At 35.8% G+C, this 23,832-nt stretch overlaps 1 protein-coding gene across 1 annotated transcript in view; it reads left to right on the forward strand.

The window, feature by feature from the left end:
- msi2a (musashi RNA-binding protein 2a) overlaps nt 1-23,832 on the forward strand; it is a 185,755-nt gene that overhangs the window by 130,569 nt on the left and 31,354 nt on the right. The window contains exons 8-9 of the mRNA XM_073829218.1: nt 11,668-11,782; nt 14,876-14,950. Of these exons, the coding sequence (XP_073685319.1) occupies nt 11,668-11,782; nt 14,876-14,950 (190 nt within the window). The remainder of the gene's footprint in view (nt 1-11,667; nt 11,783-14,875; nt 14,951-23,832) is intronic.

Consider the following 23,832-nt stretch of genomic DNA (forward strand, 5'->3'; position numbering starts at 1 on the left):
ACAAACACATCTGATCGCTAAAGGAGGCTTTTACCGACCGCCCCGGAGCCATGTGAGGCATTTTTTTTAATTATGGATCGACTTATTTTCAGTCTATGCTGTTCTATGAGTACCAGAATTTATTTAATATAACTCCTGAAAGAAGGAAGTCTGAAAGAAGGAAGTCATATACACCTAGGATGCATAAAGGGTGAGTAAATAATACGCTATTGTTGGTCCTATCGTCAGCATACGAGATCGCAGATACGTGATATTATTTGCATGCCTGAAACCATAAGGCTAGTGAAGCTATCTACACTGTATGATAAATAAATCTCTTACCACATACTGCACATGTCTACGGCGAGGCGCCGAAGTGTCCATGTATGATCACTAGTCAGTGTTCGTGTTTACATCAGCTGCAGATCTGCGTGTGTTTGGACCCTCTGTACAACACACGTGAACGGCGCTGCTTCAGCACGGTTACCGGAGCAGTTCGCGAACCTTTAGTTAAAGCTGCGTTTAAACGAGCCGACCTACAGCTCGCTGTAGCATCCCAAAAGCGGCTTTCCGTAATACATGGGTAAAGTTAGGCGAATCTCCCACCCGCCAACAAATTGAATTTCTGTAGGCGGGATACCGCGTTGTGACATCATTGCATCCGGAAAACAAACACTGTAGTCCAAACGAGTCATTCGTTGTAGTACTTGAAAAGGGATTTTTTAAAAACTAAATATCTCCGATTGGAGTGGACTTTGAGATTTGTAACTTTGTAGATGTTTTTTATGCCCAAACATACACACCACACACTGGCTAAAGTTCAAAAAGTGAAAAAGCATAATAGGACCCCTTTAAACACAGTGCTTGAAACTCTAGGAACGACTGTGCAAAGAAATTGTTACAAAAAAATAATAACTACAATTTTGATTTTAGAAGAAACAAAACTGAAGAGATCTAATTAAAATAAAGTAATCTCTTAATATATTTTTAGTCTTTATCACAAAGAATATGTGAATGCAACCAGAATGCAACAATAACAAAAAACCCTACAGGGTAGAGGATACAGGTTGGATTGTGATTTTGGGACTGAATAAAATGGGTTCACATCTACATATCTTTGCAGTCTTTATTTTTTTTTTTGCTAGCTCCTTTGATAGCTGCAGATTTTTGGACAGGAAAACTAATGTGTCGCAGCGCTTGCAGACTGGTGCATTGAGGTCTGTGGGTTCACCCTTTTCATCAGTTTTGTAGGCAAAATAATGCCATATTTCAGTTCTACCACTCTCGTTATTTATTAATTTCGGACGTGTCATGCTTGCCGGTTTTACGCCAGACACACTGCCGCATAGTGGTGAAAATCGGAACAGCGGATGAAATACCGAACTGAGCAAACTTTTGATATTGTACCGTTTGAAAAATAATAAATACCAGTATTTTCACAGTACCGGTATACCGCACATCCCTACTATAGAGTAAATTCCGTTTTTATGAATGGACTCCGCGATTCAATCAGTAGGGCAGTTCAATTCCGTAATTTTTGGAATCGATTCCGATTCCTGGTTCTGGAATCGATTGAATTCGTTTCCAAAAATTGATTCCTCATTGTTGTTTCCATTGTTTCACTGTTGTTGTTTTTTTCGATTCTTGTTTTTTAGATCGGAGGAAGCTAATTTGGCAATGAATGCAGGATGTAAAGATCGTAGAAAGTTGCCTTTTCACAATATGAAGCTTCATTTGTAAAAAAGTTACGATTTTGCTGTAGCTCTGACTGATCTTAAATTGTAATTTTGTCTATTGCCCATGAAATTTGTCATAACCCACAGCTCAGCAGTGGACACATAATGCCCCCCCCCCCCAATATAATGGCGGGGGAAAAACTGGCCAGTATTTTTATATACTCTTTGAAGAGTTTTACATTTACCAACCTTAAATGTCACATAAAATGTCTAGATGGGAAGTTTTTGGCTGCAGTATTGCAGATAGTCCTGACTATGTGAAGCTAGTTGAGAACCTTTTGTAAACTATTTCATATATTTTATTATTAAATAATACAGGGAAATGGGTAGTGCCTAGTCTGGATTTCGTAATTAGATTCCAAACTTTAAGTACTTGTGTGACAGTCGTCAGTGATCCTTTCCTCTGGGAGGGGGCGCTGTTGAGTGTATATGCGGGATAATAAGACGGAAGTTCGTTGTTGACGCTCGGTCTCTCTCACGCTCGCTCGCTGTTTCTCGCGCTCACTCGTTTTCGCTCGCTTTCTCATTCTGTCTCACGCTGTGTCCCTGTGGTCGGAGCGTGCAGTTTGTTGCGGTGCCATGAGTATGTTGGGAGCATAATTCACTTGCTTGTTTGCAATGAAACCGCTTAATATGGAATTATGACACCGTACGAATGCTTAATCTTGTTTAATGCGGGAGTTGTGGAAATGATTCCTAGTTCTGATACAACTAGCTTTCTCTTTACGAGAAAACCGTAAAGTGTGTATGGAGAGTTTTGTCTATAGATAGCAGAATGTGAGCGATCTTTTCGTTGAGTTTGAAGTGAGTACGTGTTTATTACGCCAATTTAGTGTGATGCAGGCAGGGAATTGTTTATTTTTTGGAGAGAATTTGATTCTCTAGTTATTCTTTTTCATCTTTAAATTGTCCTTTCTAAAGTAGTCTACTGCTTATATACATTTAGAAAGTCTTTTGGTTTTTTTGACATTTACACAAAGATCAGTCATTAGTCAGCTGGCGACACAGCATTTAACCACTGATTTACAAAAATGTGACCCTGGACCACAAAACCAGTCATAAGTGTCAATTTTTTCGAAATTGAGATTTATATATCATCTGAAAGCTGAATAAATAAGCTTTCTGTTGATGTGTGGCCAAGATAAAACTATTTAAAGATCTGAGGGTGTTAAAAAAATGAAATATTGAGAAAATCGCCTTTAAAGTTGTCCAAATGAAGTTCTTAGCAATGCATATTACTAGCCAAAAATCAAGTTTTGATATATTTACGGTAGAAAATGTACACAATTATTTCTTATTGGAACATGATCCTTACTTAATATCCTAATGATTTTTTCTCAAAAGAAAAATTGATCATTTTGAGTCATACAATGTATTCTTGGCTATTGCTACAAATATACCTATGACTAGTTTTGTGGTCCAGGGTCACAAATTATTAAAAATGATCACTCAGTGGGTTATTTAACCATGTATTTCTATGTCTTTGGAAGGCTTTTGTTGTTCAATATGTGCATTAAAATGCACATATTCACAAATTCACAGAAACTCTCTTGTCATATGATTCTCTTTCATCTAATATATTTACTTGAAGCACCCCTGAGACTTTAAAATAATTATCACATTTGGATGATCATTAGTTCTTTGATGTTAGTTAGGGTCACATGACATGCAGGTAAACAAATAAAATATTTAATTTTTGTAGTAAATGTATTTATTTTGATTGATTTTACAAATGATTTATTTCAGTGTAACAATTTTATTATTTATATTTAATTAATTATTAGCTTTTCATTAAATTCACAACCCCCTTGCAGTTCCTTCATAAACACTAGTTTGGGAAACCTTGACGTAATATGTGACCCTGGACCACAAAACTTTAAGTCGCTGGGGTATATTTGTAGCAATAGCCAAATATACATTGCATGGGTCAAAATTATTGATTTTTCTTTTATGCCAAAAATCATTAGGAAATTAAGTACAGATCATGTTCTATGAAGTTTTTTTGTAAAATTCCTACTATAAATATATCAAAATGTAATTTTTGATTTGTAATATGCATTGTTAAGAACCTAATTTGGAGAACTTTAAAGGTGATTTTCTCAGTATTTTCATTTTTTTTGCACCCTCAGATTCCAGATTTTCAAATAGATGTATCTCGGCCAAATATTGTCCTATCCTAACAAACCACACATCAATAGAAAGCTTATTTATTGAGCTTTCGTGTGATGTATACATCTCAGTTTTGTAAAATTTAACCTTATGACTGGTTTTGTGGTCCAGGGTCACATATAAGGTTTAATGCACTTCATGTTGTTAATAACAACAAATGTAATATATTTTCTTACCCTTTGTATTTTTTATGTCAGTATGGTACTAGATTATCCTGTTTAAATCAATGTGATAAATGAGTTAGGTGAAAAGTAATCTAAAAGTAGTCTGATTATATGTGGATTATGTTACTAACTACAATTTTTGTCATGTAATATGAAATCAGTAATGGATTACAATTTGTAAGTAATCCACCCAGCTCTGACAATACATAATTAATTATTAAATAATGTATTATTATCTATTAATAAATTATCATTAAATGTTAATTTTTGATATTTTACAATTACTTTAACTAAACTATCAAATGTTTGGGCTCAGTAAGACTTATTCAAAGAAATAATTTTATTCATCAAGGACACAATAAATTGATTTAAAAGGGACAGTAAAGACATGTTATAAAAGATTTCTATTTTAAATGAGTGCTGCTTCTTTTGACCTTGTTACGACCTCCCAGTCTAGGACAGAGGGGACAGAGGGAGAGACTGTGCACAGTGAAAAGCTTGCAATGCAATTAAAAACCTGATGTGAACACAAAAATACAAAGAATAATATACGTCCGATGACGTAACAACCTGTTTATCAAACAGTCCTGAAAAAAGTATATCACAGTTTTCACATAAATTGCACAACTGCTTTTTTTAAACATTGATGAGAAATGTTTCTTGAGCAGCAAATCAGCCTATTAGAATAATTTTTGAAGAATCATGTGACACTGAAGACTGAATGACTGTGAAAAATGTAGCTTTGCCATCACAGGAATACATTTTATTACATCATCACAGTATTACTGTTTTTACTGTTTATTAGATCAAATAAAGGCGGGCATAAGAGACTTCTTTCAAAAACATGACAATCTAACTTTTTTTTTAAAGTAGTGCATAATTAAATATAATTTAAATAGTCTTTTTTATTTTGAAGAGCAGTTTGTACAAATATATGCCTGACTGAACATAAACATGAGTTGATGGGAGGATGTTTTGCATGTAGAGAAACGGCCCGTGGCTCTATGCGCCCCTGCTGGGCTCTCTGCTGCGGTTGACAGGAGCGGTGTGGTGGAAAGGATCGCTTTGGCTAGATCTCTCTCGCACTGATACTCATCCCTGCACCCTGTCCATGCGTACACCCTGGGCTCACGGGACAGCTGAGGGGTAGCACAGAATATCAGGAGCATAGGATCAAACCCCTCACGATCTTTCCGTCACAGACAGGTTGTTCCTGAGCCCAGAGACAGATCCGTGAGCGCAGAGCCATGCGATCGATTTTTCAGTGATAGTCCATCATGTGGTTCTATTGTTCAGAGGTTAGCACGACCTCTCATTTCTGCTCTGATTGTCTCTCCTGCCGTCCATTCACTGTGACTATATAAGAACGGCGCAGACCGTTAATATAAGGTAAATAAGTGTAATGCTAGAATAGGCTGTTTGTTTATGGGAAATGACGAGACCTGATTGCTTTCTTGCTTTGCACTTTTGCTGCCCAGTGGAGCCACACATGAGATTGAGGCTGTTTTCACACTTGGTTTGATTTTTCAGTCCGAACCAGAGCACACTGCCATAGGTGAGTGGTATGATCAAAATCTTATGTCACGGTATGAGTCATTTCAAAACTAAATTAAGAAAATATCACAGTCTTTACAGGTAGACACGTTCACATAGACTAGTTATGACGTTACAAAATGCCAAAGCCATTTTTTGTGAATATTAACTAGGATATAAACACATTTTTTTTGTTTTATGCTGTTTTAGGGATTCACAATATATACACTGCCATTCAAAAGTTTTGGATCAGTGAGACTTCTTTTACGCTCATCAATACTGCATTTATTTTATCAAAAATACAGAAAAAAAAACAATAATATGGCAAAATGTTATTAAAATATAAAATGATGGTTTCTGTTTTAATATACATGCATTTGTGATGCAAAGCTGAATTTTCATCAGTTTACTCCAGTCTTCAGAAATCATTTGAATATGCTGATTTATTATTAGAATGATCAATGTTTGCAACAGTTGTGCTACCAAATAGTTTTTTGAAACCTGTAATACTTTTAGCAGGATTCTTTGATGAATAAAAAGTTTAAAAGAACAGCATTTATTCAAAATATAAATATTTTCTAACAAGTCTTTTCTATCACTTTTTATCAGTTTATTTCAATATACAAAGTAGTGTATATTGTTAAAGATTTCCATTAAAAAATGCAGTTTTTTTTTTAGCCTTTATTCATAAAAGAATCCTTTATGTATATTAAAAAATAAGAACATTATTTTATATCGTAATAATATTTTACAGTATTACTTTTTTAATGTATTTTTGATCAAATAAATGCAGCCTTGATGAGGATTAGAAACTTATTTAAAATACATTAAAAATCTTACTGATCCCAAACTTTTGACCGGCAGTGTATGTATCATTCTGGACTAGATTTTTTAAATTTATTGACTGTCACAAAATATTATCAATTGATTGATTCTTTTTATTATTTATTGAAAAACTGTAGCACCACAGTCCCTCAAACTCTCTGTTCAGACTTTACTTTCCAATAACTAGATGTTATTTATAGCCTGTTGAAGAGAACAAGAGATGTGAACTTCTCCCTGACCCTGAGAAACCTCGTGTCACACACCATGTGATGGTGAACCTGTTTGCCTGGCTGAACATCTCACCAGGTATCCATCTACCACACACAGACAGAGAGATCTCAGAGAGAGAGGAAGGGGTGAACGAGAGGAGATTTCTCTATCAATTTACTGGCTTTTTAAGTCTGATTAGTCCTGCTGTCTCTCTTCAGGTCATCTGGGGTTTCTTCTCTTTCCTGCAGTCCGTAACTTTTTGACATGCCAGCCAACAGCAGCCAAATTATACTTGTTTTGGTGATTGGCGAGTCTTACGAGACATTTAAAGGTGAAATATCATGAAAATCTGACTTTTTCCATGTTTAAATGCTATAGTCGGTCCCTGGTGTATCTAACAACCTGGAAAACGTGAAAAAGAACAATCCAGTAAAATATTTTGGTAAGCCTTTCTCTGCAAGCTTGTGAAAAAACCAGCCGCTTAGATTTTGCCTCTTTCCCAGCTGTTTACGTTCACGGACGCATCCAACTGTTTTTGTAAATCGTTCGTTTTTAACAAACTTGTGTGTATTTGACAGTTTAAACGCAATAAGACATGAAAGAGAACTTAGTTTAATACTACATGCCGTATGACAGCCGCTTTCTGTGCGTGTACTTCGGATGTGTGCGCTTAGGAAACCCTCTATCAGTGCGGCAGTTTAAAAAAAAAAGTTACACAAAGGTTCATAGAGGACAAAAATGTCCATGTAAAAAAAACTGTCATAAAAATGATCAAAATAGGCAAAATATAATAAATGATCTGTGGAATATTTTGATTTGAAACTTCACAGACTTATATTATATATTGTAAAAAGGGACATAATAGTTCTCCTTTATAGTCCGTTCACATAACTATAACCATAACTTAAAGTATGATAACTACATTGGCGTTACATTTTGTCTGCCACTTTAAATGCTTAAACTCTTTAAAGCAGGACTGATTCTGATTGGCTGTCAATGTTTTATAGTTCATCTGCTGGAAAAAAAATGACTCTGAAAGTGTTTCTAATGATATTGTTCCTCTGTGTCGTTATCTTTATAGTTGTGGTGTGGATATCACTGTTTTTGTAGGATTAGAAAGAATATTAAAGCTTATTTATTGCTATAGTTGTCGTCCCTTGTGTGTACTGGCCATTAGGGGCAGGTAAATCTGAAATTTTTTGCAATTATAGACCGATAATAAGCTTCAGAAAATGGGAAAACTCTACTACAGTATGCTACTTCTGTTTTAGTAGATGAAAAGAACTAGTAGTGCCTGTAAACGAACTCATGCTGGTTTGAGAGAACTGCTTGTAGATTTTATTACCCAACTTGTAATTTTTGATCTTTTTTATAGTGGAAAATGAGGCGCGAGTTTTATCTGACTTATCTATTTTGTTCAGGCAGCTGCTGACCAATTACAGCACAGAGAGGAGCAGATTTCCCTTCTTTGAGGACAAACGCTTTCTTTTTCCTTTTTGTTCTTTTCACAAATGGATTTTGAAGTGTTCTTTATGAATGTGTGATTCTGAGGCATTATGTGTCTGATTTTTGATTCTTGGCAGGTGGATGTTTTTTGTAGTGATAATATTCATCCAAAACCAATGATTTAACCATTTTTGAGGTCCAAAAACAAATCAATTAAATTGTGAAATTTAATTAGCGCTTCTCCAGTAGCATGTTTTAAGCTACAGGAAGTAAATATGCACCTTTAGTGCTTCACCCCTAATTATAGCCACCATTTAAATGTTTCTAATTCAGCAAAAAATTAGAATAGAAACATAATTATCAAATTAAATAGTTGATATTAAAATGTCTTATATGCAATTGAAATGTTTATATATAGTTTTTATTTTGAAATAAATTCAATTAATTGAAAATGTATGAATTCACTGATTAAAACTAATGTTCTGTTTGGTTTGATTTGTTTGGCTGAATTAACAATAAATAAAAATAATTTTAAAATTTTTCAGCATGTTTGTGTATTTGAACCCTTTCCAACAATGACTGTATGATTTTGGGTTCATCTTTTCACACTGAGGACAACTGAGGGACTCATATGCAACTATTACAGAAGGTTCAAACATCTCACTGATGCTTCAGAAGGACAAATTATGCTTTAAGAGCCAGGGGTGAATACTTTTTGAATTTGAAGATAAATTTAAGGGTAACTTTAACATATTTTGTCTTCTGGGGAACAGAGTATATAAGTATAAGTATCTTCTGTAGCTTCTGAAGGGCAGTACTATAATGATATTTAGGCAAAATCGGAAAAATGTACACATCCTCATTCCGTTCAAAAGTTTTCACCCCTGGCTCTTAATGCATTGGGTTTCCTTCTGAAGCATCAGTAAGCATTTGAACCTTCCGTAATAGTTGCATATGAGTCCTTCAGTTGTCCTCCGTGTCAGACAAACAAGGATATCATGAACAATCACATGAAAAAAAAAAACAGCTGTGGGTCATTCAGGTAACAATTCAGGTAATGACTATGTTCTCTTGTGGACTATATTTAAACATTTTTTATGTGAAATATTTTATTTAGGTAAGTACTAAATAAAAAAATAACATGCATTTTGTATGATCCCTCTTATTTTGGTAAAAAAAATTTGCAGTTTCTGCAAGGTGTATGTAAACATTTAATATGTCCTTTTGTGTTCCACGGAAGATAGGAAATGTTTGTTTAACATGTCACTCATATGATTAACACCTCCTTCTGTAGTAATTATAATACATTTACATGTTATAATATCTCTCACGCTGCATCCTCAGGGCTCAGAGTGTGAACCAAACCTTTTTAGATTTCATTAATTTAGAATGAATATTAAATATCCATCACTGGCCAAATCCAGAAATATCTCATGTATTCAGAGCAGCGCTGATGGCACAGCAAGTTGAACTTCAGCAGAACCGTGTGTGTGTGTGTGTGTGTGTGTGTGTCCAGCTGTGCGGGGCAGCATCTGCGTGAGTCTCGGTGGGAGATGATCTGCTGTGTGTGTGTGTGTGTGTGTGTGTGTGTTGCGAAGGGCCGAGCAGCACACACACTCACACACACAGATGGACGGGCCCTGGGCAGGCAGACGAGTCGATCAACGCAGAGGACAGATTCAGCCAAGTGCAAATGCATCGTGTTCTTACCGTAGAGGCGCTGTCAGCGCACACACACTCACACTCCTGTAAGCATGCAGATGTGCTTGGTAAATAGGATCCTCTGCCTGCTAGGCCTGTCAGAAGGAAAGTCTTTCCTCGTCTGACCCGGTTATGCTCATATCACCAGAGAGAGCGAACGTCTGTGTGTTTGTTTGGGTTTGATGTTTTCTGCTTGTGTGTTTGTTTATTTCTCCCCTTTGCTAGAGACATGTTGTCTTCCCTCTCGTAGCTCTCTGGAGGAATATTCCTCTGTCTCTCAGGCAGGGACTGCTGTCTGCTGTCCGCTCATGTGCTCAGCTCCAGAGGTTAAAATGTCAATCAGAGAGCGAGAACGTGAGGATGAGGGGAGGGGGCGAGGAGGAGATCACAGGGTGGAATCACAAAGACGGAGACTTTTAGTTTATTTTTGCATTAGTTTTGTTGTCTAAAAATGCTTTGGATACACAAACGCATCGCTGTTTGTTATGCCAATAATGTGCACAAAACTCAAACTGACAGAGCTTGAGATATGACTCGAGCTCTGTTCGAAATTTCACATTTTTAGGCATCATATCTACGGTCCAGTGACTCTTCCAAACAATGGGTTGACCAAGTTCATGATACCTGTCAAGAACACGAACAAGAAAAGCCATATTTCATCTAGAAACCAAAAGAAAAAATGCTTTATTTTATTTACCATAAAAAAATGAAGCTTTTTATATATATATTTTTTTAATTGAATGTCTTTAAGTCTCATCCAAGCTCACCAAGGCCGAATTCATTTGATCAAAAATACAAACAGTAATATTCTAAAACATTATTACAATTTAAAAGAACTCTTTTAATATATACACTGCCATTCAAAAGTTTGGGATCAGTAAGATTTTTAATAATTTGTAAAGCAGTCTCTTGTGCTCATCAAAGTTCCATTTTTATGCTTAAAATACAGAAAAAAACAATATTGTGAAATAGTATTGCAATTTAAAATAGTGGTTTTCTATTTTAATCAACTTTTAAAATATAATTTATTCTTGTGATGCAAAGCAGATTTTTCACCAGCCAGTACTCCACTCTTCAGTGTCACATGATCCTTTAGAAATCATTCTAATATGATGATTTATTATCAATAAGCTTCCTATTTTATTTTATTTTTTCTGAAACCTGTGACTTTCTTAACAAAGCATTTATATAAAATAGCAAAGACTTTTATTGTTAGAGAAAAATTCTATCACTTTTTATCAATTCAATACATCCTTGCTGAATAAAAGTATATATAACAGCAATAAATTCTATTTTAGAGTATATTAAAATAGAAAACCACTATTTCTGTATTTTTCTGTATTTTTAATCAAATAAACACAGCTTTGATGAGCTGAAAATACTTTTAAAAAAATCAAATAAAAAAAATCTTGGTGATCCCAAACTTTTGAATGGCATCTATCATGATATTTTCTGTGCTGCTTTGATTTCATGCAAAACGTAATTTAAAAACAAAAATTCAATGTGTTCTCAACATGTTTTTGTGAGATGCATAATGCTGCCTTGTTTTACATTTCATGTTGTCTTGTGTCATCAGAAGGCAATCAGAATGAAGTGAGACTGGTGATTAGTTGGAAAAAAGTAATGATAAAAAATAGTTCCATCTACTCAAACTTTGACTCTTAGGGGCCTATGATTTCATTTTTTCTCAAGCTGTTAAAAGTATTATGAATTCAATTTGTTGGACATGTTTTTTTAAGTATTAACATTTTATTAAACCATTAAAATGGAATCTAGAACAATTAAAATGAAGCTCGCAGGATTTGGGACTTTGCATGTGTAATTTACTTACTAAGTAAGTGACAAAAAACAATTGTCACTTAGCTCTTCTTTTTCTAATTCTTTCTCTGTCTGTCTGTCCACAGGTAGAATGTAAGAAGGCGCAACCAAAGGAGGTGATGTTTCCTCCGGGCACGAGGGGGAGGGCAAGAAGTCTTCCGTACACCATGGACGCCTTCATGCTGGGCATGGGCATGTTGAGTGAGTCTCACATGAACACACACTGATGCACTGAGGGGTAGCTCACGGGTTGGGCTTAAGATGATGACTTCTGATTGGCTGCAAAACCAGAGACAAAAGTATGTCTGTGAACATGTCTGGTTAGTTTAGTTCAGGTGCTGTGGGCTCCTTCAGACCTGATGAGCAGATAAACGTCTGTATTAATGGCTCAAATGAAGAGGAAAATTAGGCTAATGTTCAGTGCAGCCATCTGCCTGACCTCTGCCCTCACTAATGACAGCGGCACTAAACGAGAAGAAGAGTCCATCAGACAAACCTGCTGCAAAGATCACTACTGTTATTCATTCATAACAAACAGATATATAATATAGATTTTATCATTTGCGACCCTGGACCACAAAACCAGTCATAAGTAGCACTGGTGTATTTGTAGCAATAGCCAGAAAATACATTGTATGGGTCAAAATTTCTTTTATGCCAAAAATCATTAGGATATTAAGTCAAGATCATGTTCCATGAAGATATTTGGTCAATTTCCTACCGTAAACATATCAAAACTTAATTTTTGATTAGTAAAATGCATTGCTAACAATTTCATTTGGACAACTTTAAAGACTATTTTCTCAATATTTTGATTTTTTTGCATCCTCAGATTCCAAAAATATGAAATATATTCTATTATGTAATATTTAATTAATTTTTTAATATATAAACTGAAATAAGAAGGTACATTCCTTATACTCAACTTTTAACAAGGCGTGAACTTTCTAGAAGTTGTCATGGATTACTGCTGTGGAGGAGGGTGAAGAGAGGAGGAATGGGAGAAAGAGAGAGAGGGAGCGAGAGCATGAAGCACTCATGTGAAAATATTAACTCTGCTCTTATCTAAATGAAACTGGAGTGAACAGGACGACCAGACAGAACTTAGTACAATTTGCATATGGAAAGAAAAAAAAAAAACTGCTGCAGATCAAGGCTCATTATTTAAGGAACTGTACGTTTCTTATACGCCAAATCTCATTAAGGCTGCTGCATTCACGCTTTTGTTTACCGCAGCTAATCGTGTCATTTATCTTTATAGTCGGGCGCCGCGTGTATGTTTGCTGAGATTAATACACATTTGAGCTGCTGCCTGCTTCAGCTGCCGCAGATGTATAATTGATTTTAAAGTGAATCTGAGCTGTTGAGCCATAAAATAGGTATATTAGCCTGAACATTAATAATGCAAATCAGTGCCAGAGATAGCAGCTGCCAGGGGGAGGACACAGCCTTTTTACCCACAATGCACTGAGATACGGACAGGTTAGCTCAGCTTGCCTTCTTGCCTTATCTATTTTTGTTTTTCATTTTGTCTCTTCTTTTCCCTCGTCCTTTTTCTCATCTAGTCTCATTTACACTGCTGTTCAAAAGTTTGGGATCAGTAAGATTAGAAATGTTTTTTTTTTAAAAGTCTTCATCAAGACTCCGTTTATTTGATGAAAAATACAGAAAAAACTGTTATATTGTGAAATATTATTGTAATTTGAAATAATGGTTTTAGATTTTAATATTGTTTAAAATACAATTTATTCGTGTGACGCAAAGCTGAATTTTCTGCATCATTACTCCAGTCTTCAGTGTCAAATGATCCTTTAGAAATCATTCTAATATGCTGATTTATTATCACTGTTGGCTGATGAAAATTCAGCTCTGCATCACAGAAATAAATTATACTTTAAAGTATGTTAAAATGGAAAACTTTTTTTTAGATTTTTATTTTTTAAATAAATGGAACTTTGAAAAAACATTAAAAATCGTACTAATCCCGGTAAGATTAGAGTAACTTTTTCTAATTTCTTCTCTTATATTCTCTTATAATTTCTCGTCAAAATAAGCTGTTTTGTTTCTTTCTCTTCTCCCCTTTTTTCTTATTTTTTTTTTCTGTTTTTGATCTTGCCAGATATATTTTTTCTTGGCCTGCCTCTTAGTTTTTGGTTTTGTCTTGTCTCTTCTCATCTTGTCTTATCGCTTCTGTTCAATTCAAGTCTCTTCTTTTCTCTTTTGGTCTTTTCGATTTCTTTTCTTTTCTTTTTCTCTTCACATCTTGTTTAATTTCCCCTCTTCTTGTCTCAACTTTTCTTGTCTATTTTTGTTTCTTCCGTTTTTTTCTCATTTTGTCTCTTCTGTTTTCTTTTCTCATCTCTTGAATACGGTCTCATTTTGTCTTATCTCATTCTACAGTTTCTTTTTTCACTTTCTTGTCTCATTTGTCATATCTTCATCTTCTTTTTGTTCTCATTGTTCTCTTTTTTTTCCATATTGCATCATCTCATGTTTTCTCATTTAAATTTCTCTTTTCTCATCTTTTTCTTCTGACCTGACTATCTTATCTTTTCTTATTTGGTCTTTCCTTGTTCGTCTCATCTCACCTCATTTTGTCTCTTCTCAACTGTTTCCTTCTGATGATTCTCCTCTCAGTTTTTTCTTCTCTTCAAGAATACAACTTTTTTTTTAGACAAATCATGCACAAACGTGTGAGCGTATCCTCCCTGGAAGAGCCCTTTTTTTAGCAGTGTATTCTGTGAGAGCTGTCAAAAGTGTTTTCCTTGCTGTCAATTGATATTGAGTGACTCGTGACAGGTTTGGGAAATCATAAGTGCACATATGCCAGCTCTGCACGAAGGTGTGTTCGCAGTGATTTTTCTGAAATCTGTGTGTCGTGATTTATTACTGAGCAGTGGTGACTGCTGTTTCACGTTCTTGTTTTGGGAAAAACACTAAATTAATACAGCATGTAAATTTCAAAGAGAAATGTGAGAAAATAAGGCCAAGAATAACACACATCAGAATCACTGTCTCACTCTCAGCAGAGCAGCATCAGAGAAAAACAGATGGCAGTGAAATTCCCCGAAGTTGCCACTTCATTTAAAGTGCTCATGTGCTTGAAAACATACTGTTGTGATATTCATCCTCCTTTTCAAGTGCTGCTGCTCTTGTGACAGTGTTACATACACACAGCCTCATCCAGACATGTCCAATTATTAGTTCCTGATTGACGAAGGTTAAGAGTTAAGCATGATTTTATATATAAAATTACAGTACTGATGTTGTTTCTGTCATTATGTTCATTTGCAGGTTATCCAAACATTGTGGCAACATACGGCCGTGGATACACAGGATTTTCTCCTAGCTACAGTTACCAGTTTCCAGGTGAGATCTATCTATCTATCTATCTATCTATCTATCTATCTATCTATCTATCTATCTATCTATCTATCTATCTATCTATCTATCTATCTATCTATCTATCTATCTATCTATCTATCTATGAAACTGTCATGTAATTCAGCATTATTTTGGTAGCTTGTTACATGCACACGTATGAAGCGAGTGTATGACAATGTGAGTGAAAGGCATGTGTGTGTTTGTTAGAGGCGTGAAGGTGAGCACATTTCTCTGCAGCTGGTGGCAGATATTAGTGTTGATATGAGTGTCCTGTGGATGGCCACCTGCCTGCTGATATCATGAGCACAGCTAATGGGTTTTTCTTCTGTGTGTGTGATGGATGTTTTGATGGACGCTGGTCTTTCTCCAGCATGTTTCTTCATATTGTAGTGCACATTTGAAGTTTCAGTGTAGTTTTTGTTCTTTTGCAAACATTATCTCTTTTAGTTAAAGGGAAAAAATATTTGCTATTTTGTCAGTTTTTTGTTAAAGGGGTCATGAACTGCCTTTTAAAAAATATTTTGTACTGTTCTCTGAGGTATAATGTTTACAATGAAAAAAGTTACATCAAAAAACATAATTTATTTTGTTTGTCCTGTCTATTTTTTTTGTCCTGTTTTTAACCCCTCTCATCAGAATGCTGTTAAAAAAGTCATGGCGGATTGTAGACTCGGAAGTAAACACCCACTGCTATGATTGGCTAACAGTTATGCATGTTTGACAAGCCTGCATTCCTCATAGATGGACGCTGCTGTGATTTAGGTCAAAAACGCATACTCTATACCAGGGCTTGACATTAACGCCCCCTTAACTCCCACTAGCCACTTTGGTGGGTTGAATTTTATAAAAGAGCTTGACAGTAATGCTTGTCTGGGACAAGTGGATTTTTTGAAGGGACAAGTGAACAAGATTTTACTTGCCTGACCAGACTAGTAATCTGATTAAAACATCTAATTAGGGAAGCACCGAAATTTCGGCGAGAATGATTCTGATTTAATTGCATTTGGTGTAAAGGCCAATTGATAATGGATAATGTATTGACAGTAACAAGGTCACACCAGTTCAAGCATCGTGCAGCCTGTCTGTGTGTGAGACAGTCTCACACAATCAACTGCGCACAGAAGAAACGTACTGCGGTAAAAATGTAGTTTTTATATTTATAACATATAGCTTAGTTAAAGGGATAGTTCACCCAAAAAGGAAAATTTTATGTTTATCTGCTTACCTCAAGGGCATCCAAGATGTAGGTGACTGTTTCTTCAGTAGAACACAAACGAAGATTTTAACTCAAACTGTTGCAGTCTGTCAGTCATATAATAGCAGTCAATGGGATCCACGGCTTTGAGAGTCAAAAAAACATACACAGACAAAACCAAATTAAAATTCTGTGGCTCGTATCGATACATTGAGGTCTTAACACACGAAACAATCAGTCTATGCAAGAAACCGAACAGTATTTGTATCATTTTTTTTATTTATTTATTTTTACCTCTGCTTCACTGCAATGTCTAACTGTCCTGATCACGTGAACAACAGCCGGCGCGGGACGCGTCAACATGCTCTGGCATAGTAACATGCGGAAGCGATCTGTCACGCGTATATGTCACTCATTGTTTGCACAGTGATCGTGGGTATGACGGCTACTCAAAAAGTTAATTACTTGTGGTTATCCTGATTGTTGCAACCAATTAAAAACTAAAAGATTACATTTGCTTGCGTGAACTCATCCAGGAGTGTTGACTCCCAACGTTTGAGCCTGATCGACTGAAGTTATGGTTGTTTGCTCTTCATCACGCCCCGGCTGATGTGAACACGCTCAGAACAGGTGAACACTGCGGTGAATTAGAGGTAAAAAATGATATAAATACTGTTCAGTTTCTTGCATAGACCCATTGTTTTGTGTGTTAAGATGTCAATGTATCGTCACAAGCCGCAGGGCTTAATTTGGTTTTGTCTGTGAATGTTTTTTGGACTCCCAAATCTGTGGATCCCATTGACTGCCGGTATATAACTGACGGCCTGCAACGGTTAAAAACCTTCGTTTGTGTTCTACTGAAGAAACAAAGTCACATACATCTTGGATGGCCTGGGGGTAAGCAGATAAACACCAAATTTTCATTTTTGGGTGAACTATCCCTTTAAGCTACATGACACGACCAAGAAAGTGCAGTTTTCCCTGAAAACCACAACTGTAAATTTGATATTGATTTTATACAAAAGTTCACACAAGTAGTTAATATACATCTAAGTACAATATTGTAACTGTTGACTGTTTTTGCTTGATTTGGTTAATGAAAATCGTAACAAAACATTACTAAATCTGCGTTTCTGAATGAATCATTTGAGTCAATGATTCAGTGGCCCATTCATAAAGACAGCCACTTGCTTCATTTTTGAATAAATCAGCCATCTGAATGAATCGTTTGAAGGCATGACTCATTTATTAAGACTATTGGCGGTTTACTTTTATATTTAAAAGTAGCTTTTGTCATTTTGTGTTTTTTCCAATATTTCATTTTCATATTTAAAAAACTGATTTTAAACACCAAGCTCATAACATTATTTTTACTGTTGCAATTTTGCAATGTAAATGCTTCCATGCTACATTTTAGCTTCATTAAAAGAGTAAATGCATCTAAATGTCACTTCAGCTGCTTCTGTTTCTTCTGCGGGGGAAAGATTGGTTTTGTTGATACCAATTTCATTTTATTGGTAACAGCCCTATAGTGTCTTATAAAGTGAAATTATTAATAAAAAATAAAAATGTAAAATGAAAGATGACACATGCATTTAATACGGTTGGGGGGGAAAAAAAAAAAAAAAAGAGACCTGGAAATCAGTTTAAATAAATTTTAGTATGCAGTAACTTAAGTTGTATAAAATGTAATTTTCTAACAACAAAATTGTGGCCAGTGAAAATGCTGAGTGGCTAGTAATTTTGGAAAGCCACTAGCCACAGTGACTGGTGAGCTAAAAAGTTAATGTCAAGCCCTGCTCAGTACATATCAAACAATCTATAATAACAGACAAAGCAATAGAGACCACGTAATAAAAAACAGTTACTCACACTTGTGTGGTTTGACATTACTGTCAGATTCAATATAGTCAGCACATTATCGTCTTTTCATTTTAATCTTTCTGAAAATCCTGTGTTGAGTTGTTACTTGTTTGTTTGTAAAAAAAATCTGCGGTGAAATGGAGTAAACAAAAGGAAAGTTTATACAGATGCGGTCTGGTCTTCATTTGTCAGTTAATGATAGAATATTACAGAGAGGTGCATGTGGAGGGTTTGTGAGACACATTGTTTTGAGTTTAGTAGTTCTTCAAACATTTCTATTCAGAATAGTGATAAATTATATTTGACAGGGTTGACTCATAAAAAGATAAACACACACACACACACACACACACACACACGAAGACACATACTGACAGTCCCATTCACATAAACATGCACACGCTCTCTCTGCGCTCTGATCTGTGGTGAGCCTCAAACTCTTGCACGGTTACTCATCTTTATGTGACGGCACCTGACACCGATACCATAAAATCAAACTACAACAACATCTGTCTCTCTCTTGCTCTTTCTTTAGTACTGAAACTAGAAATGAACCCTGAAACAGGACAGCAGTGGCACACGCGCACACACATAGATCTTAAAGCTTGTAATTCTCTCTCACACAAGTTGGTCTGAATCTGTGTGAGATCATGAATGAGCCACTGACAAACCCAGTGATCTCTCCTTCTCGACTGTCATTATGGAAATCAGCCATCTGTAAGGAGACTTTGTGCCGTTGTGCCCCTGTTCTTTTTTTTTATGCTGTGTCTTTGAATCATCTCAACTGTGCGTTGAATTTTGAATCTTAGGGTTTAGGTTTGTTGTTTTCACACACCTTCAGATGTAATGTGCATCTTTTGGCTATTTTTGTTGTTGTTTTGCAGTAGTTTTAAAATGCTTCCTCCTTTTTGTAAGGCACATGAAAAGAAAGAGTATAGATTTTCACTAATTTTTCATGTAGTGTAGTATTTTAACACTAAAATGTAATTCATATACTGTTATTGTATTATATATTTATTTATGTATACACTGCCACTCAAAAGTTTGGGTTCAGTAACACTTGTTTTTTTTTTTATCTCTTATGCTCATCAAGGCTGCATTTATTTGATTAAAATACAGAAAAAAACAGTAAAATATAATTTTCCTGTGAATAAAGCAACATTTTCATCAGCTGTTATACCAGGGTCACATGAGAATTCAGCAAATTAGAATGATTTCTGAAGGATCATGTGACACTAAGGACTGGAGTAATGATGCTGAAAATTTAGCTTTGTATCACAGTAATAAGTTACATTTTTTTAATATATTCACATAACTTAATTTAAAATATTTCACAATATTACAGTTTTGTCTGTATTTTTAAACAAATAAATGCAGCCTTGATGAGCATAAGAAACATCTTTAAATACCATTAAAAATCTTACTGATCCCAAAATTGTAAGCAGCAGTGTATATTTGGATCATCTGCACTAGCAGTCAAAAGTTTTTGAATGTTTTTTTTTATTTTTTTTATTTTTATTAAGAATTCTCTTTCGCTCACCAAGCCTGCATTTATTTGATCCAAAGTACAGCGTATATTGTGAAATATATTTTTACTGTTTAAAACTTTCTTTTTGAATTTGGATATTTTAAAAGGTAATTTATACCTGTGATCAAAACTACATTGTTAGCATCATTACACCTGTCTTCAGTGTCACATGATCCTTCAGAAATCATTCTAATATGCTGATTTGCTGTTCAAGAAACTTTTTTAAAATTATTATTAATATTTGGATTATTTGAATAGAAAGATCCAAAGATCAGCAATTAATACATTTTCCACATTAATACTTTTATTTAGCAAGGATGCTTTAAATTGTGATGATAAAGACATTTACATTGTTACAGAAATTTTTTTATATCAGATAAATGTTATTCTGAACTTTCTGTTCATCAAAGAAACCTGAAAAAATCTGCTCAGCTGTTTTCAACATAATAATAATAATTTATTATTTTTGATCAGCAAATCAGAATATTAGAATGATTTTTGAAGGATTATGTGACTGGAGTAATGATGCAAAAAATTCAGCTTTGAAGTCACAGGAGTAAATTACATTTTAAAATATATTCAAAAAGAAAACAGTTATTTTAAATAGTAAAAAAAAAAAAACCTGTTTTGCTGTACTTTGGATTAAATAAATGCAGGCTTGGTGAGCAGAAGAGACTTCTTTAAAACAAGCATTAAACGTCATACTGTTCAAAAACATTTACACATGGGTAGTGCGTATATATATTTGCTATTTTATTATTATTATTATTATAAATTTTTTGCAGGGTTCTTTATCATAAAAGTACCCTGCAAATCTTTACACCAAGCTGTGCTGCTCTAGCAGTCAATGTCTTTTCTAGCTTTTTTTTTTTTTTAAATGCCTAAAGATGTTTCTTAAGTGTTTGGCGAAGGCCATTAAAATGCATAACAAATTAGAAGTGTTTACTTGGGTAATAATGAGGTGGCCTTGCTAATTAATACTAAGTGCTTCTAGCTAACAAGACAGGCTGCTCGTTAAAAGGGCGGAGTCTTTCCTGCTGACACCCTGGGCTCCTCCAGTCCTGAGTGGATCAACGCCGACACCTGTTACCCAGAATCCCAGAATTTTTGTCATATTTCAGACATTCTCATGTTTTTTTTTCTGCATGGAAAATAGTCTTAGCTTTACTTTGCACATTTAAAATCTTCACCTAAGGTCGGCAGAAACCATCATCCTGGAAACACTTCCATTAGAAACAGGCCAAGCGCTTCGGCTCTTTTGTGCCTGGGCAGGGAATGATTTATTTTCGACAACAAAGTTCAGCCTGCTTGATCGCGTTCTGGCACAAAGGGCTGATCTGTCGAAAGATGCAGAAAGATGGTTTTGTTTTATGATTAGATGAGCGGTAGGAAACCTCCGTGACATCTGCTTCAGAGCGATGCAACCATACTTCTCTCCATTACACACATGATTCACGGCCCATATGTTTCCAAAACAGAAAGATCGGCGAGATGAGATCGTACTCTTGTTGGAGTTGCGTAGTCACGGCTCTCCTCTTGCCCATGAAATCGTCTCTCATTATGGGTGAAACTCATGGCTGGCTGGTGACGTTTGAAGGTTTTGCAATGTCCAGGGATCTTTCTGGAGATTTCTACTCCCTCCTTCATCGTTAAGTTTAATGGTGTATGAAAGGGCTAAAAAAAGATTGAGCCCTTTAATCTGCCTGGCAAAATGACTTTTTGTCCCCTAATCAAACGTCAGAAGACTCTCACAATGAAGCTCCAGGACAGTAAATGGTTTCATTTTGGGCAAAACCTCTCGCGTATGAAACCTGATCTTAGTTTAGACACCTGTGCACAAAACCCCATTCAGAATGGCTCTTCTGTGCGTTTATACCGTTGTGTAGGAAGCGAAGAAATGTTTATATGTATGCGTGTTGTGTCCTTCATATAGACGCCACCTGTGCCAGAGGCTCCTGAGATTCCACCTTTGATATTGCATGAAAAGCTTTCACAAAGCTACAAACAGCGCATCATTTTTTTCATACGGACAGCAACAACAGGTCACTCGCTGCACAGATGAAAAGAGAGCCAAGGCTGCTGCCTTTTCCAGCTCTTATTATGGCAGCTTTCATTGTTTTTATTTTCCTTTCAAAGTGGGCAATGAAGGAAAGATGAAGGCGCAGATTTTGTCATTTCACAGCTCCGTGTTGCTTGATGGGACACAAACCGTGTGTGTGGGGGCTCACATCAGATGTATTTATAGCCTAATTTCAGGACATGTGGCTCTTTTCAGCAGCTGTTTCCTAAAGCAGGGTAGCTCGAATGAAAGAACATCTTCCTCTCTGTTTACTCCTCTCCTTGTCATCCAAGATGTTCATGTTTTTCTTTCTTTAGTTGTAAAGAAATTTTTTTGAGAAAAACATTTCAAGATTTTTCTCCCTAATGTGGACTTCAATGGTGCCCCCGAGTTTGAACTTCCAAAATGCAGTTTAAATGCAACTTCAAACTCAAAATTCTAAATGGTCATATGAAGCAAAACGATTGGTTATTTTCTAAAAAAAAGAAAGAAAAGACAGTTTATGTACTTTTTAACCACAAACACATGTCTCGTCTAGGTCTGCCTAAACTGTTAATTTCCAGTGTAATACAGTTAGGGTAGGTTGTAAACTCATCTCTTTTTCTCCTCCAACTTCAAAATTGTTCTACATCGCTGTTTTAACTTTTTGTAAAGGTTGTTTGATCTTCTTTGCTTGTTCACTTTATAAACACTGGGTCGGTACTTCGGCAGCAATGTAGGACATTTTTGAAGTTTGAGGAGAAAATGAGATGAACGTTTTTCAACATAACCTAACTGTATTGAACTGGAAAAACAGTGTTTAGACAGACCTAGACAAGACTAGCGTTTGCGGTTAAAGGAGTAGTTCACTTTCAGAACATAAATTTACATATTCTGTACTCACCCCTTGTCATCCAAGATGTTCATGTCTTTCTTTGTTCAGTTGTAAAGAAATTGTTTTTTGAGAAACATTTCAGGATTTCTCTCCATATAATGGACTTCTATGGTGCCCCCGAGTTTGAACTTCCAAAAATGATCCTCTAAATCAGAGGTCTCAAACTCAATTCCTGGAGGGCCGCAGCTCTGCAGAGTTTAGCTCCAACCAACTCCAACTCACACCTGCTTGGAAGTTTCTAGTAATCCTGAAGACCTTGATTAACTGGATCAGGTGTGTTTGATTAGGGTTGGAGCTAAACTGTGCAGAGCTGTGGCCCTCCAGGAATTGAGTTTGAGACCAGTGCTCTAAATGATCCCAGCCGAGGAAGAAGGGTCTTATCTAGGGAAACAATTGGTTATTTTCTAAAAACATTTACAATTTTATAATTTTTAATCTCTACACAGAGTACACACAGAGCTAGATGTGCATTTGAGGTTAAAAAGTATATAAATTGTATTTTTTTTTTTTTTTTTTTTTTTTTTTTTTAGAAAATAACCAATCGTTTTGCTAGATAAGACCCTTATTTCCTCAGCTGTGATCGTTTAGAGCCATTTGAAGCTGCATTTTGGAAGTTCAAACTTGGGGGCATCATACAGTAGAAGTCCATTATATTGAGAGCAATCCTGAAATGTTTTCCTCAAAAAACATAATTTCCTTATGACTGAAGAAAGACATGAACATCTTGGATGACAAAGGGTGAGTACATTATCTGTACATTTTTCTGTAAGTGAACTTCTCTTTTAACTGTAAGACATAGATTTGTTAATTTCTCTGTAAAAACAGTCTGTTTTCTAGGGTGTTCTGTGTGAACCTGTCATCTGCAGCAGTCAGTGTTCTTCTCTTTCCTTCTTCCTCCTCCTGTCCATGTCCCTTTTCCCTTCTGCGCTTCCTCAGGGTCCATTTGTGTGGTTTTTACAGTGCCCAGGGGGCTCTGGAAGAAGCAGGGAGAGCAATGTGTCCTTGTGCCCTCTCAGCAGGGTTTTTCTCTCCCATCAGCCCATTTGCTGGAGCAGATTCAAATAACGCCATAAAACTGAATGCTAAATGTTGGCGTTATCTCGTCTGTAATGAAAAAACCATGAAATTGATTTAATGCTGCAGCGCCTCTCTCAAGCAGCCTCTCACGGCGGAAACACAAAACAATGAGCCTCCGAGATCTAATAATTAACCCACCTAATCCGGCAAAGTTAATCTCTCGCAAGAACTTTGTTCTTTGACGAACTTTGACGAAGGGAGAGAGGGCGCTGGGGGACGGAAGATGCTGTGCCGAGAAAGAGACAAGGGGGGGAAAGCAGCACAAATGACT

This window comes from Garra rufa, chromosome 23, assembly GCF_049309525.1.
Source record: "Garra rufa chromosome 23, GarRuf1.0, whole genome shotgun sequence".
NCBI lineage: Eukaryota > Metazoa > Chordata > Actinopteri > Cypriniformes > Cyprinidae > Garra > Garra rufa.